The sequence below is a fragment of the Poromitra crassiceps genome, assembly GCF_964638095.1.
Source record: "Poromitra crassiceps genome assembly, chromosome: 4".
NCBI classification, from domain to species: domain Eukaryota; kingdom Metazoa; phylum Chordata; class Actinopteri; order Beryciformes; family Melamphaidae; genus Poromitra; species Poromitra crassiceps.
The window spans coordinates 6,578,799-6,595,093 of record NC_139626.1 but is presented as its reverse complement, the minus strand read 5'-3'; the positions used below and the strand labels follow the sequence as shown (position 1 = coordinate 6,595,093).

The 16,295-nt window shown below is 46.9% G+C and overlaps 1 protein-coding gene across 1 annotated transcript in view; it reads right to left on the bottom strand.

Moving 5' to 3' along the window:
- Positions 1 to 16,295, bottom strand: part of LOC310775455 (ankyrin-3-like) — a gene marked incomplete at its 5' end in the record, with an annotated part of 180,317 nt that overhangs the window by 43,898 nt on the left and 120,124 nt on the right. Inside the window, 6 exons of the mRNA XM_083635605.1 lie at positions 795 to 1,019; positions 2,526 to 2,558; positions 3,511 to 3,617; positions 4,641 to 4,685; positions 8,769 to 8,871; positions 14,235 to 14,358. Coding sequence (XP_083491731.1) covers positions 795 to 1,019; positions 2,526 to 2,558; positions 3,511 to 3,617; positions 4,641 to 4,685; positions 8,769 to 8,871; positions 14,235 to 14,358 — 637 coding nt within the window. The remainder of the gene's footprint in view (positions 1 to 794; positions 1,020 to 2,525; positions 2,559 to 3,510; positions 3,618 to 4,640; positions 4,686 to 8,768; positions 8,872 to 14,234; positions 14,359 to 16,295) is intronic.

Sequence of the window (16,295 nt, the reverse complement as noted above, 5' to 3'; positions counted from 1 at the left end):
AAGGTTTAATAAAAATAAAAATAAAAATAAAAATGATTTGATTTGATTTGATTTGATGTATTGTGGATTGTAAAATACAACAATCCAAGGGATAAAACATGTGAAAGTGTAAACACTTATTTCCAACATGGTCCCTTCATGAGTTAATGAGTGAATATATTGTTATATTGTTATAGTGATGATCTATCTAGGAACTCAAGTGTCCACAGCAGGGATTAATCAAGGCAATAGTTTTCATCTGGAAGTCAGAACAGGCCACAGCCCATGCCAGTATCAAGTCCATTTTGTTTCGCTAGCTAACAAACTGTAGCAACTTCCTTCTTGTTCCTACAGCAGCAAACAAATGTGCACCGGTGCCATGCCTTGCCTAACCTGACTCCGCCAGATGGGGCGCTATTGTTCACAAATTCACAGTCCTGTGAAGCAACCTACATCCATCCATCTGGCAGCGTCAGGTTATGCCTCGCCCTCATCAAATTTAACTAGTGATGATGATGACAGCCCACAGCGCCGCCGCCATTTTCTAGCCAACTACTGCATTTATAGTACATTTCTCCAGACCACACACACACACACACACACACACACACACACACACACACACGCGCACACACACACACACACACAAACACACACGCTTACAAATAGAAACGCAGAAGGTTGGAAATGGGGATGCGAGAAGAAGCAGAGGGAAGGGGATGTCAAGTCACCAAATAAAAGCGCACACAAATAAACCAGTAAATAAACAGCAAACAAATGGAGCGGTCCAAAAACATATGTACAAAAGGCCTTACCCCAGAAACTGGGCTCCCGCTGGACCGACCTCGACCAGTCGGCTGGCCAGACCCTCCCCTTCGACCATTGGAGGAGGCGATGCCAGTTTGTGCCTCTTGACCAATCGGCAGGTGATCCTGGTGGGCGCCGTGCACTTTCTGGGCGGGATGATGATGCGCATGCCGTTGTGACGACTCCCTCTCATGGAGCCGCCCCTGGCATCCACCATGAAGCTAACCAGAAACCTGAGAGAGAGAGACACCCACACGAGAGAGAGAGAGAGAGAGAGAGAGAGATGGGAGAGAAGAGAAAGAGTGAGAGAAAGAGAAATGGAAGGGCAGAGGAGAGGAGAGGAGAGAGGGAGCAAGAGAAAGAGTGAGATATGGGGAAGAAAAAGGGAGGGGAAAGGACGTAGAAAGGGAATGAATGAGAAGGTAAAGAAGTCAGTTGAGCAGGAGGACTGACGGAGAGAGAGAGGCTCTTTAGCTGAGGTCAGGTCGCTTCCCATGCTGTGATCTTCAAAACACACAAAACAGGTGTGAGAAAGAAAGAGATAAAGCACGAATGAAGGAAAGAAAGAAAATGCAAGGAGTTGTCTATGTTGGCTGTGATTCAGTTCTAAAGCAACACTTTGGAATGTGCATAATAACCACATGAAAAAAGACTTTGCTCAATTAACTTTCGCCAATTCATACTTTTTTCTTCTTCAAAATGAATATATTGGGGAAGAAATATTGGCATTGGAGGTGCATGGTGGATTAGACACAGCCATAGTGCCAACATAGAAGCCTCCACAGTAACCTGTGATTTGTCCATAATTAGATATTGTAATTGGTGTAATTGGTTTTAACTCCAAGAGGGAAATCTCACACATACACACGCACACCATGCAGTTTGCTGAACAAGAGGGCATGTTAGTCTGTATAGCTGTTGAGCAAATAGATCAAATAAAAAAATATCGATAAATAAAATAAATAAAAATAGATAAATGTAATGTTTAACTTTTAAAAGGAGTAAGTCTAGCCTGGGAACCGGACGAATCTGCAAGCTCATGTTTTATTTGCTCTGGCAGATGCGTCTGGTCCCCCTCCTGTTCAGACACATTTCCACCCGACCTGAAAATGGTCAGGCCAATCACACACTGTTTATCTAATATGGGGGCGGCTTTAATACGATGACTGACAGAGGAGCGCCAAATGTGTGTTCCAATGTGAGCTACGTGACACATGTCATCGCTGTGATTGGTCGTAGGTCTATCCAATTGCATCCAGAGGCATTTTTGGTCTGCGCCCGTTGACCACGCCCCCTGGAAATCGAAAATGTACTGAGAGTTTCCAGACTCATTTGCATTTACAAATTGGTCTGGCGATGTCAGGCTACAGTGAGCACTGTGAAATCTTTGAAGGAAAAGTTGTCAGAGAATGCCATGTGGGCATGAAATGTATATATATATATATATATATATATATATATATACAGTATATATATATAAATATAAATATATACTGTATATATATATATATATATATATATATTTAAAGCCAGTTCTCGGGCGAATAACTAATCCTAAAATCCAAACCAATCTGTATCGAGTCTGTAACAACATAGTTCATGGGGTGAGAACAAACACAGATGTCATGAGTGAACACAGAAGAGAGGGTGTGATGTCACAGGAAACAGGAAGTAAGAAACAGGAAGTAGTAGTGGTGGTGGTAGTGGTAACAACAATGGCAACCAATCACAGTCATCACCTGCTGTCGTACTGCGGGAGCGGAGAGGAAAAACTGCAGGATGGACAACAAAGCAACGCAGGAGGGACACATCATCAACATAGCTTGGACATTGCAACAACCTTTGAGACGATTACTGACTAGTCCTTTAAATTACAGCTCCCTCATTTCTCAATCTTGCATATTATGACAGTAGTAGTTTCTGTGGGGTACTGTATATATATGTTGTTACCGTGTAATTACACCGTCATTATGGAAATGAGAGCGGTGTAACTGCTTACAGATTATTGTTACAGTCGGAGAAGGACAGACTATCAGAGAACAGCCAAGGAAGTCAAAGAAACCCTGGGAGGTACGAGACATCTTCTCAAAGGGAAAGAAAATGAGGAAGAGAGAGACAGAGGGAAAATGAAACAGGCCAATGACAACAAAGGTACCCAGAGAGAGAGGGCTCTGACACACCTGTTTCCCTCTCCTCCCACTCAGCCCTCACCTACCCTCCCTCCTCCATCCATTCAGCCCTTCATCCCTTCATCCCTCCTCCATCCATTCATCCCTCCTTCCCTCACTCCTTCCCTCCCTCCTCCATCCATTCAGCCCTTCATCCCTCCTTCATCACTCCTTCCCTCCCTCCTTCATCCCTCCTTCCCTCCCTCCTTCCGTCCCTCCTCCATCCATTCAGCCCTTCATCCCTCCTTCATCACTCCTTCCCTCCCTCCTTCATCCCTCCTTCCCTCCCTCCTCCATCCATTCAGCCCTTCATCCCTCCCTCCTACATCCATTCATCCCTCCCTCCCCCCTCCATCCATTCAGCCCTTCATCCCTCCTTCCCTCCTTCATCCCTCCTTCTCTCCCTCCTCCATCCATTCAGCCCTTCATCCCTCCTTCCATCCCTCCTTCCCTCCCTCCTCCATCCATTCATCCCTCCTTCCCTCCCTCCTCCATCCATTCATCCCTCCTTCCCTCCCTCCTCCATCCATTCATCCCTCCTTCTCTCCCTCCTTACCCGGAGTGTACAGGTGAGGAGACCATGTTGACGTTATCCAGTGTGTCTGCAGCCCAGCTGTACCTCCTCAGGGAGTCGTTGTCACAGTCCTTAGCTACTGACAGATGCTGCGGGAGAGAAGACAAGCTCATCGTCACACTACAGGACACGGCTATAGAAACACAAGTCATTCAATAAAAAAGTACTAGATAAGTGATGAAAGTACACCAGGCAGTTTGACAAAGATCCGCAGTATAAATTAAATCTACATCCGCCAACAGAGGAAATGCAATGCTTCATGGTAAATGGTAAATGGACTGCATTTATATAGCGCTTTTATCCAAAGCGCTTTACAATGTGCCTACATTCACCCATTCACACACCGAAGGCGGCCAGCTGCCACGCAGGGTGCCGGCACAGCCATCGTGGAGCAATTTGGGGTTCAGTGTCTTGCCCAAGGACACTTCGACATGCGGACTGGAGGAGCCGGGGATCGAACCACCGGCACCGACCTTCTGATTAGTGGACGACCCGCTCTACCTCCTGAGCCACAGCCGCCCCTCACGAAGTACAATCAGTGTGAATCAGCCTGGCTATCACTCAATGCACCGTATGATCACACTGACGTGACAGACTGTCTGATGTTTTGTCTGTTAGAGGATCATATACAGTATATCGTGTTATTAACTGACATAGATGCATTATTGCCAATCAGGGCTATGATTAACTGGCAACTTCAAAGAGACAGGGGGCAGAGGAGAGCACAGGGGAAGAGTTTCATTCAAAAAATGAAATAGCTACTATTTGGGGGGGGTGGAGGGTGGGAGAGATGATAGTGTGGTAAGCAACAAAAGTATGAATCATGGCTAATTGTCTCAACATGTTGCCCTATGTACCACATGGCCTATGGCCATCAATCACCAATAGCACTGTATGATCACAGAATGGATTATGTAGATGCAGTATTATCTATCAATCCATTATAACAATCAATAGAAAATGATAAACATACATGCACTGATATAGGAGCATATGTTGTGCATGGTACCATGACATGACTGTCATCTTTATCTAGAATAACAAATGCTGAGTGACACCGAGTATACACATGCACTGACAGAGGTAGTGCATGATAATATAATATAATATACCTTATTGTGGTGCTCTACAATGAAGGACTTTTCCTTACAGAGCAGCTGGAGCAGCATGAGAGAAGAGACAAGCTGTCAACTGCCAGCTGTTACTCAGCCCACAGCAACAGATAGAGGGCGATATCTTAGCCATCGTTCACACAGGACGCCGAACGTAAGCACAACTGAAGCTGGAAGCAGGCACAAGCTGAACGGACGCCTAACCGTTCACACAAGAAGCCTTCTCTTTTCCTCTCAGCGCCTACTCGCGCGCCTTGAACCCGCCCACAACTCCCATTGACTTCATGCCTGGCTTCACGCGTCACGCTTGGAAAATAGGCGTGAATCCTGAACGATCGCTTGAGCGTGGCTTCGGCGAGGCTTACAGCGTGACGCGCGCGCGGGTGGTGTGTTAACAAGGACGCCTAAATGAAACGTGTGGGTTCAGCGTAGGTTGAGCGTAGGTTGAGCTTAGGTTGAGCGTTGCTTTGGCGTCCTGTGTGAATGGGGGCTTACACCCGGTGCAAGGGCAAGGGTTGTCATTGCTAGTTTCTAGCGCTCAAAATCTTTTTTTCCCCTTTTAATTACCACTGGGTCACTGAAACATGTCTGACCCAGTGGTAATTCAAAGAAAATAGGGATAATTTTAGTGCTAGAAACTAGAAATGGCAATGATTGCCCTTGCTCTTACACCAGGTGTAAGATAGGGCCCAGAGAGTTTAGCAATTTCACGTTGAAAATAGACATCATGTTAACTCATTTCATCTATGATGATGTTAATGAGGACGCTGTTACATAATGGCAGCCATAAAAAATGCCACCCATATTAGAACATCTCCAGACTCATTCTATCAATGGTTCTTGCTTAGCCCACAGATACAGGTGTTTTTCATTTAATTCGGCCACTTTGCTGCAGTACTGCTGCACTGCCCGTGGCAGCAGCTAGGGGGGCCTTTAGTAAAAGAACAAGGAAAACATTTAAATAAACTAGAAATAACCACTTCAAGTCAAGTGCAGTCTACCTCCATGTCTGTCCAGACGCACAAATACCTTGAAGCCCACGGCGCAGTGGTGTGGACATTATGCCACTTTAGGCAATGTTTGGGGGTACCTCAACAACACGGCGTATCGTTTTCAACATGGAAAATGGGCCTACCCCTAAGCCACCCACATCCCCCCAGCCATTCCCCCAACTCACCCCTCGAATCCTGACTCTCTACGACCTTCCTATCCCTAGCTATGGCCCCTTTTACCTAGCCCTGCCCCCCCCCTTCCTTGATGGAATGGATGGACATACGGCCGCGATGACCTTGAACTTTGACCTTTGACCACCAAAATCTAATCAGTCCATCACTTGATTCCAAGCGGATGTTTGAGCTAAATTTGAAGAAATTCCTCAAGGCAAGGCATTCCTGAGATTTCGTGTTAACGAGCGGTTGTGAGGTCACAGAGACCTTGAACTTTGACCACCAAAATTGAATCAGTTCGTTATTAAGAGTTGTTGTATGTCAACAACTCTCTCTCCACCTCACTCAAAACAACCTCCTGGACCCCTTACAATCTGGATTTAAGCCCGCTCACCCCACGGAAACAGCCCTCCTCTCAGTCACCCATGCCCTCCACACAGCCAAAGCCTCCTCCCTCTCCTCTGTCCTTGTCCTTCTTGATCTTTCTGCTGCTTTTGACACGGTTAATCATCACATCCTTCTCTCCACTCTCACTGATCTCGGTATTTCTGGTTCTGCACTCTCATGGTTCACCTCCTATCTCTCCAATCGCACTTATCAGGTTCTCTGGCGTGGGTCCCTCTCTAAAACTTGCACTCTGAACACGGGTGTCCCCCAGGGATCTGTCCTCGGCCCCTTCCTGTTCCTTCTATATGTTAGGTCCCTTGGTCACATAATCACTTCCCACGGTTTCTCCTACCACAGCTATGCAGATGACACTCAACTTTTCCTCTCTTTTCCCCCTTCCGACACCCTAATCCAGTCACGTCTCGCCGCCTGCCTTAAGGACATTGTCTCCTGGATGACTGCCCATCATCTTAAACTTAACCTCAACAAAATCGAGCTCCTCTTCCTCCCTGGGAAAGATTGTCCACTCTCTGACCTCTCCATCACTATCGACAACATCATTAAACTACCGTCAAATACTGTCAAGAACCTTGGTGTAACTTTAGATAACCAGCTATCCAACTCAGCCTTCATCTCAGCAACCGCCCGCTCCTGTAGGTTTTTACTGTATAATATTAGAAAGATCCGTCCGTTCCTCACTAGGGAGGCAGCTCAGCTCCTGATCCAGGCACTCGTCCTGTCCCGCCTTGACTACTGTAATGTCCTATTGGCGGGGCTACCTGCCTCGGCCATTCAACCCCTCCAACTCATTCTAAATTCTGCTGCCCGTCTGGTGTTCAACTTACCTAAATTCTCCCATGTCACTCCCCTTTTCCGTGACCTTCACTGGCTCCCCATCTTGGCCCGTATCAAATTCAAGACCCTGGTACTGGCCTACCGAGCAGTTCACCGGTCAGCCCTGCTCTACTTACAATCCCTGGTCAGCTTCCAAACATCCCACCGTTCCCTCCGCTCCTCCACCTGCACGGCTCGCCTCGCCCCTCCATCGCTACGTGGCCCTGGTGAACGCTTGTCTCGTTCAAGACTGTTCTCCTCCATGGCTCCGCAATGGTGGAATGAACTTCCCCCCTTCATCATGCTGGCCGAGACACTGCCGATTTTTCGCCGGAGACTAAAAACTTACCTTTTCGGGCTACACCTGGGTCCCTCCGGAATCGGTTAACCCTTATTGATTATATATGGTTTTAGTTATGTTTTCATTGTTTGTATTTCTCTGAATGAATTGTATTGAAATGTGATGTAAGTCGCTTTGGATAAAAGCGTCTGCCAAATGAAATAAAGTAAAGTAAAGTAAAGTATTAAGCCCAAGTGGACGTTTGAGCCAAATTTGAAGAAATTCGAATCGCATCGGACAGACGTACGTACGGATGGACGGAGGACGCGGCCACGGCTATCGCCGGCATAGCAAAAGCCCGCGCCCACACATTTAGCCTGGCTCCAGACCTTCGAAGCCACGCCCACTCCACAGTTGTGGATTCGGCTGTTCTTGGAAGAGGAAATTAGTTTATGAGTTGACGATTCAGTCTGAATATCAGGCTACCCACACAAGGTACTGCAGCAGCACTTGGGAAACGTGACAGTAAGGGGACATTCACACCAAAAGCGTTTTTTTTCAGTCAGAACGCTATGAAAATCATGTCGAGAGCGCTTCCATTGTGCACAAAACACAGCGCAGGGAGCGGTTTTTTTTGCGCTCCGTTTGTTTTCCCCTGTAGTCGCGTGCAGTACAGATCAGAACACAATGACCACAAGGACGGTAGCCAGTTATTTTTGTCTGTTTGATGTTGTTCACTAGTCTCAACATGAAAGCCAGATTATTGCCAATTCTGGCAGCAGCGGAGGTCGAGAATCCCTCGGGAGGAGAGAAGGTAGGAGTAGTGAAAAAGACGATCAGGGCGCTTTCCCTCTAATGTTCAACTTTTTTCAGCTTTAAAACGCCCACAGCGCTCCTCCAAAAACAACAGACGCTACCAGCGCTGAAACGCCAGGTGCGTTCATTAAAAGAGGAGCACGTCTAGCGCGTCCTTACATAGAGAATGAATTGCAGAAAGACACTGGCAGCTCCAAAAAACACCTTTGGTCTGAATGTCCCCTAAGACCACATTTTAAGCCAAATTAAATTATTAACATCTGTAGCCATCTGAAGCCAGAAGCTAAGTGAGAAACTCACTTAGGTTCTGGCCTCGTCATCTGCGTGTGTCAACAGCAACTCAGTTGTAAGAGCATTGGTGGATCCCCTGGCTTTTGGCACAGCACTCACTGAGCATAGCGTGGCATATTTATAGACAGTACGGTGTCTCTCATGAAGTGAAATACCTGGGGGATTACTGAGGGAAACGGACATACAGAGAGAGTAAGAGTTATACCAGAGACAGAAGAACAGAGAGACAGAGACAGAGTACATGCATGACACACACACACACACACACACACACACACACACGCACACACACACACACGCACACGCACACACACACGCACACACACACAGACGATAGCCAGTGAGTGTACCTACCATCTCCTTACTGGGCGCCAGCATCTCCTCTATCATCATGCTGTCCCGCGTGAACGAGCTCCGGTTCAGCGTGTTCGACCTATCGGAACTGAAGGAACGCAGGCTTGGTGTGGGTGGGTGCGGGTTGGCGTAGCAGTCACGGGTTACCATGACAACAGTCGTCACAACAATGGAGGGGGTGAGGGGTATGAGGGAGGGGGGGGGGAGGAGGGAGGGGGGCATGGGATGAACAGAAAAACACAAACAAAACAAATAAACACATTAAATGCATGCAGCTTCCAGGGGCCTGGTTGGATCCTGCCATTGACAACCTTTTGGTTGGAGGAACAGCAGATGACTGTATGGTGGACAATGGCAATGGTGTGTTTTAACATAGTTTATCAACACTAACATAGACCACAACCAGAAAACTAGCAGACTGTGTAATCTTGCCTTATCCCCTTATAATATATATCCTTATACTTCCGATATAGATATTTGGATGTAATCCAAAAGGTACTGGAACACACAGATCAAGTATATAATGAAGTTTTTTATTAAACTAACGTTTCGACACTACTGTGTCTTCATCAGAGCTCTGATGAACAACAGGCTATCCACAGGCACAGAACCCGATGCGGGTTATCAACTGAAAATAAGAATCTGACATAAAGACACATAACCCACAGTGCTCCAGTACCTTTTGGATTACATCCAAATATCTATATCGGAAGTCTGCCTTTTCTGAGAAGCACCAGACCAGCCTGCTGGGCTGCAGAGGTTGAGGCGCGCGCTTCACTACATCCTGCATATATCCTTATACTGTTTGCTGTCCCAGTACATTTGTTACTGACGGTACTGTGTGCAGAAAAGAAGTGGTGTGTGTCTTGAGACGGCTCCACGGGCGTCGAGAGAGAAAGACAATTAGGACATTTATGAGGCAAATAAATAGCATTCCTTAGCAATGATATGCGATGAACGTTTGCAACAGTTCTATTGCTGCTACACAACAAGCTAACCAATGCTGAGCCAACTAGCCTGGCCCATGGCCACAGGCTAAAATACTCCCAACGCTGAAATGACAACACAGCCCAGTGTCTGTGTGTGTGTGTGTGCGTGTGTGTGTGTGTGTGTGTGTGTGTGTGTGTGTGTGTGTGTGTGTGTGTGCGACTGTGCGTGTGTGTCCGTGCGCGCGATCGGTGTCTATATTTGTAACTCCTAGTACTCACCCTGGAATGGTGCGTATGGAATGAGAGTAAGGATATCTGAAACACTGAATACAAGTGGTCTTTATGATGCGTCGATCAGATTGCAAATACAAGGATCTGTTTCAAAGCAGGAACGCCACTTGAAAACGAGAGAGAGTGCCTGACAAAAAATAATTGATAACACACACATTAAAATAATGTATAGGTGACTTAAGTTTGTTGCTGAGAAAACACTTGTACAGATTTCGCCCCTCTCTATTTGAGAGACATTTTGATTTCTCGTTGTTTTTAGACGAAAATGTGTCTGCCTTTCTCAACGGTAACAGTGGAAGTGAAGTGAGATTTCTCTGCAGTGCCCATCTAGGAGGTCACATGACATTAATTTGACATTAATTTGACATTAATTTGACATTAATTTGACATTATGAGACTTATAGGGATGTATTAGTTCAGGGCCCTGGAAGCGTGGTGAAGTAACACTCAAAAAGGATGCATTAGCTCCACCGGTCAAATCCACAACGACCACCAGGCATAAATCATATCCACAGTCCAAAATACAAATACAAAAGCAAACACAACAGGCTATCCACAGGCACAGAACCCGATGCGGTTATCAACTGAAAACAAGAATCTGACATAAAGACACATGAACCACAGTAGAAACCACTGTGTCTGATGTGAACATAACAGTGTAAAAACACAAACACACACACACACACACATGGAAACTCAACAAAACTCATTCGGCACACTTTGTTTGGAAGTCAACATTGTTACGTTAGTAGACAGATGAATGAGTAGTGCATTATAGTGATTCACAAAGTCTTATTGATGATATAGTGGCTGGGGATCTAAGAGGGGAAGGGGTGGGTGGGGAGGTTGAGGGGAGGGGCCGGGGGGATAAGGAGGCCCCGCCCCCTTCATGCCTTCATCCTTACCTGACTTTGGGACTAACAGTAAGAACGGGCATGAGAAGAGAATAAAAAGATCATGAAACACAGAGGAGTGGATAGAGAGATGCAGAGAGAGGAGAGAAGCCAGACAGAGATGCAGGTAGAATGATGGCAGTTGTTGCTGACTGGCTGACTGACTGACTGACTGACTGACTGACTGACTGACCACCTGTCACCCTGCCTGGCTTGATGACTGAAGCATGGAGCGTAACTCTTTCTGGTATGCAATCCAACGTGTAAGTATTGGAACGGTGAGCCTCGTGTTTTCTGATGTTGATTTGTCATCTAGTTTTCTAACACAAAAAGTGCGGATTGTAAACTCCTAATTGATTTAGTGACCTCGCTAAAATCAGACTAGAGAGAGAGAGAGAGAGGGGAGGGGGGGAGGCGACTGCTATAAGTGTCAAACAGTAACATAGCAGGGGTTGGGGACCTTTCACTTTCAATTCGAGCTATTGAAATAGAAAACTGAAACTACAACTCACTAACAGTAGCCCATTCATTCTTAAAAATCAGCAGACTGGATATTCAAATCTTTTTTTTTATTGTGAAAGGATTTACATTTTTTGAAGCTAATCCACTTCCTAAATTGATTGAAATGTAAGTGAATTGCACCCCTGCTGCACAGAACCAGTAATTTATTGATCCAGGCTTGGATTGAATGCAAGCACGCAAGCACGCACGCACGCACGCATGAACGAACACACACGCACACACGCACACACACACACACACACACACACACACACACACACACAGAACATGTATTTATCTGACCCGAGGCTCGAGGCTATGGAATCGAACATGGTTCTAATTTCCTGTGGCTCAGTGTCCATGTGTGTCACTGCTCAGATATTCAATAAGCCCTCCCTCTTAATAACCCCTCCCTCTTAATAACCCCTCCCTCTTAATAACCCCTCCCTCTTAATAACCCCTCCCTCTGCAGCGTGTTGGACGAGTGTCAATGTTGTTTGTCTCTATGTTCAACTGAACACAAGTTCAACGGGTGAGAGGGCGCCCTATGACCTCCTAATGGTCAGGGGGGTATGTGTGTGTGTGTGTGTGTGTGTGTGTGTGTGTGTGTGTGTGTGTGTGTGTGTGTGTCTGTGTGAGAGAGAGAGAGAGAGAGAGAGAGAGAATGTGTGAGAGAGAGACAGAGTCAGAGAGGAAGTGTGGCGGAAGATACTACGGTAGATGGAAGTCAAAACAATGTTTGTACTCTAGGGTCTCTAGGCTATGCTGCTTTCAAAGGGGTCGTCTTTTTCACAGCCTAAATTTGGCAGGTGTGTGTGCGCGCGCGTACGTGCGTGGTGTGTGTGTTAAAACATCTCAAAATGGACAAAGAGGATGTTTTTTCTCCTCCATAAAACACAACATTTCTCGATTGACAATGGGCATGACTTTGAGTCTAGAATAGGCTATTAAAGAACGTTTTGGAATTATTTCGTGTTCCATTTTTTCTTGGGTGACAATCAACCCATTGTTGGGTCCCTAAATTGGCTGTCAGTCATCAACACTTTGAGAACCCCTGCATTAGCCAGACTGACCCCTGCATTAGCCAGACTGACCCCTGCATTAGCCAGACTGACCCCTGCATTAGCCAGACTGACCCCTGCATTAGCCAGACTGACTCCTGCATTAGCCAGACTGACCCCTGCATTAGCCAGACCGACCCCTGCACTAGCCAGACTGACCCCTGCATTAGCCAGACTGACCCCTGCATTAGCCAGACTGACCCCTGCATTAGCCAGACAGATTTTTGCCTCTCTTGGAGCTTTGGTAAAGACTGTTCTTTAGGCGCTGCATGTAGCATTTTTAAACATCAATATATTATTCTCAAATGAAATTTGATACCTTGGTATAATTACAGTAAACAAATGAGACCATGATGGACACGATTGGTGGCCTCTATAGACCTTATTCGATTGACGTCACTCACGTACTGGCACGCCCACCGCCGCCATATTGTTGACATAGCGCTGCAGCTTTCAAGTGACCGCCTATGTGGAGCAGGGTTTATAGGAAGCTAGCCACCGTTAGCGTTACCTGTATCGTTCCAATTGTGTTCGGATGGTGACCTGCGTTAGGCATGGCTGTAGTAATGACAGCAATAAAGTCCGCGTGGTTTGTTTCTATCTCTACCGTCCACAGACGTGAAGGGAGCGAGACTGGGGATACGTCAGCAGCACAGGAGATGTGTGGATAGTTAGGAGAGACAGGTGAAACTTTCTGGCAGCTCCTCACAGCAAAGTCTGTTCACCTCGTTTTTTCTTTTGTTTATTATTACAGGCATTAACAGCAGCATACAAACAACAACTGTGGGGTTTTTATTGCTGTCATTACCATCGCTATTTTGTAATGGAACAGAAATGACAATAAGGCTGTTACTAGTGGTCAGCTGCAGCGCTGTGTGCGCACAGGACGGTATGTCAACAATATGGTGCCGCCAGGGTTAGCGAATAAGGTCTATTCTATGCCGCTAGCTATATTTGCTAATGCTAGTGTTTCTCAAAAATATCATATTTCCCATAAAGCCTGTTGCTTCTTCAGTCAAAGCCAAAGGTTTCCGGGCGTCCGGGTAGTGCAGCGGTAGATTCCCTGCCTACCAACACGAGGGTCGCAGGTTCGCGCCCCCGTGTTACCTCCGGCTTGGTCGGGCGTCGTCCATACAGGCACGATTGGCTGTGTCTGCGGGTGGGAAGCCGGATTAAGGGTATGTGTCCTGGTCGCTGCACTAGCACCTCCTCTGGTCGGTCGGGGGGCGCGTGCTCGGGGCGGAAGGAAATTGGTGGGAATGGCGTTCACACACAGGTCTAGATACACGCTGAGGACGGCTTAACGTCGAAACGCGTCCGTGTGATTCTGTGCGTTGCTGTAATGGACTAATAAAAGTTCCTAGTAAAAGGACATTGGAGTGCTGGCTGTTTTTCCCTATTTTAAAGTCCCACTGATTATCACACAATGTGTGAAATTTGTTCTCCGCATTTGACCCATCCCCTGGGGGAGCGGTGAGCGGCAGCAGCGCCGCGCTCTGCAATCACATGGTGATCTAACCCCCCAATTCCAACCCTTTGATGCTGAGTGCCAAGCAGGGAGGCAATGGGTCCCATTTTTATAGTCTTTGGTATGACTCGGCCGGGGATCGAACTCACGACCTCCCAGTCTCAGGGCGGACACTCAGACCACAAGGCCACTGAGCTGGTTCACACGTTGTAAAATGCGGTATACTATTGTCTCAAAATGAATGAGGTGATGCTTTTATGATGCTACACGTAGCCCTTTGAACAAACCTAAACGTATTAGAAGCGTACTGCAGTATGTCTTACCTCTGTGACCGTGCACCAATGCTGAAGCCCATGTAGCCCTCCTGAGGGAGCGAGTCGTCCCCCAGCTCCCGCAGGTCCTGGGGGGCCAGGTATTTGTCTGTGTCCCCCGTCATCGCATCGTCACCTGGTGGTTCACAACACACAGCGCAGCAGCAAGGTTAGAGACAGAACGCACAAACCAGTTTCTCCATCTCTCAACCCGTCTCTGTTGTCTCTCTCTAGCTCTCACTCTCACTTAGCAGTTAACAGACAGTAGCCTAGCCCGAGAGGTTAGACAAGCAGGTTTGTCACCGGAAATTTGCCTGTTTAAATCTCCGGAGCAGTTGGGGGAATAATTGTGTCTCGGTCTCGTTTCTATCTATCGCTCTCTGGAGTTTACAGGAGTGGAAAAGTTAGAGATCTTATTTTCTGTCTTTCTTAGGGCTGGGTATCGTATCGGTACTCGATACCCTGAAGGTATCGACAGGAATATCCCAGTAACAAGTAGTATTGAAACTTCTCCAGTCAAATGATACCTTCATTCCTTCATTTTTGTACACAGATCTAGAAAAATATATTTATACTATTTGTATGGTTTTGCTCGCAGCCAATCACTGCCAGCGTTCTTCGATTGAATGCAGCATGTGATTGGCCCACTAATGCAGCAGCTACAACCCATACATTGATACATGCACTTGAGCCGGTATAAAGCTTTAAAAAAGGTATGGAAAGAAGTACTCTATAGGTATCAGCTTAATTTAAGGGTACTAGTATTGGTACTGGTATCATACTTTTTTAAACAATAGCCAGCCCTAGTCTTTGTTACTTCCTTTCTGCCTTTCTTTCTTGCTCTATTCCTCCTGGAATCCTCACCTGTCCAGACCCAAGTCTCACTGTTGAACCCAGATGTTCTGGGCTCTGTGTAGTGTCACTGTTGAACCCAGATGTTCTGGGCTCTGTGTAGTGTCACTGTTGAACCCAGATGTTCTGGGCTCTGTGTAGTGTCACTGTTGAACCCAGATGTTCTGGGCTCTGTGTATGTCTATTGGCTCATTTCCACCACATGGTACTGCATAGTACGGCTCGTCTCCACTAGTCTTTACTCGTCTCCACCTGAAGTAGTCTCTGCTTCCACCGCAGGTATAGTACTCACTCAATCTGCCCTCCGCCCACAACTGGTCATCATAGCGACGCCGCATATCTGCCCTCTGTTTGTAACGTTAAAATTAAATCCCGACACGGAACTTTTAAACTGGTTATGAAATACTGGTGCCTCTATATGACCTACGTGAGCCAATGAGACCATCGGCTAGGAGACTGGATATTTCTTTGTTGTTATCAACATGGCTGCATACCTCACCGCATAGCGGAGGTTACGCTACAGGGAGAAGAGAAGCCGGCTGCCCGGCCAGTCGCCGGGAAAACCCGCGGCTCCGCTACGCGGGCTTTTCTCTCTCAAAACAATTGAAAACAACCGCCATGTTAAGGCTGAGCAAGGATGTCGATTTTATTTCACCAGAGCTGAAGACAGCAAGACAAAAGACTGGAAATGACAGGAGAGTTTGGGAAATAATGTTACACACAAGAGCAGGTAAAGTGCCACTAAACTGGTATCCAGCATTGACAGTATCCAGAGAGACAGTAAACACGATTCTGCCTGACCAATCAGTCGTCTGCAGTGTTCTCACGTCACAGTATGGTACCAGGTCCACACAGAGTGTTCTCACGTCACAGTATGGTACCAGGTCCACAGCCCTGGAACCACAGTATGGTACCAGGTCCACAGCCCTGGAACCACAGTATGGTACCAGGTCCACAGCCCTGGAACCACAGTATGGTACCAGGTCCACAGCCCTGGAACCACAGTATGGTACCAGGTCCACAGCCCTGGAACCTCCACAGAGGTGCTACGAGAAATAGTACGACTCAACCTGGGTTGTCCTGGTTTTTTGCCTGTTGCAAAGCTACAAAAAAGTGAGTCTAGCTGGGCGGAGCCGCCCGCGCCAATACCAGCGGTGGAAATGGGCCATATCTGACAGCTGTCTGCACTGCTCTGTATGATTACCTCCACCAAGGAGGTTG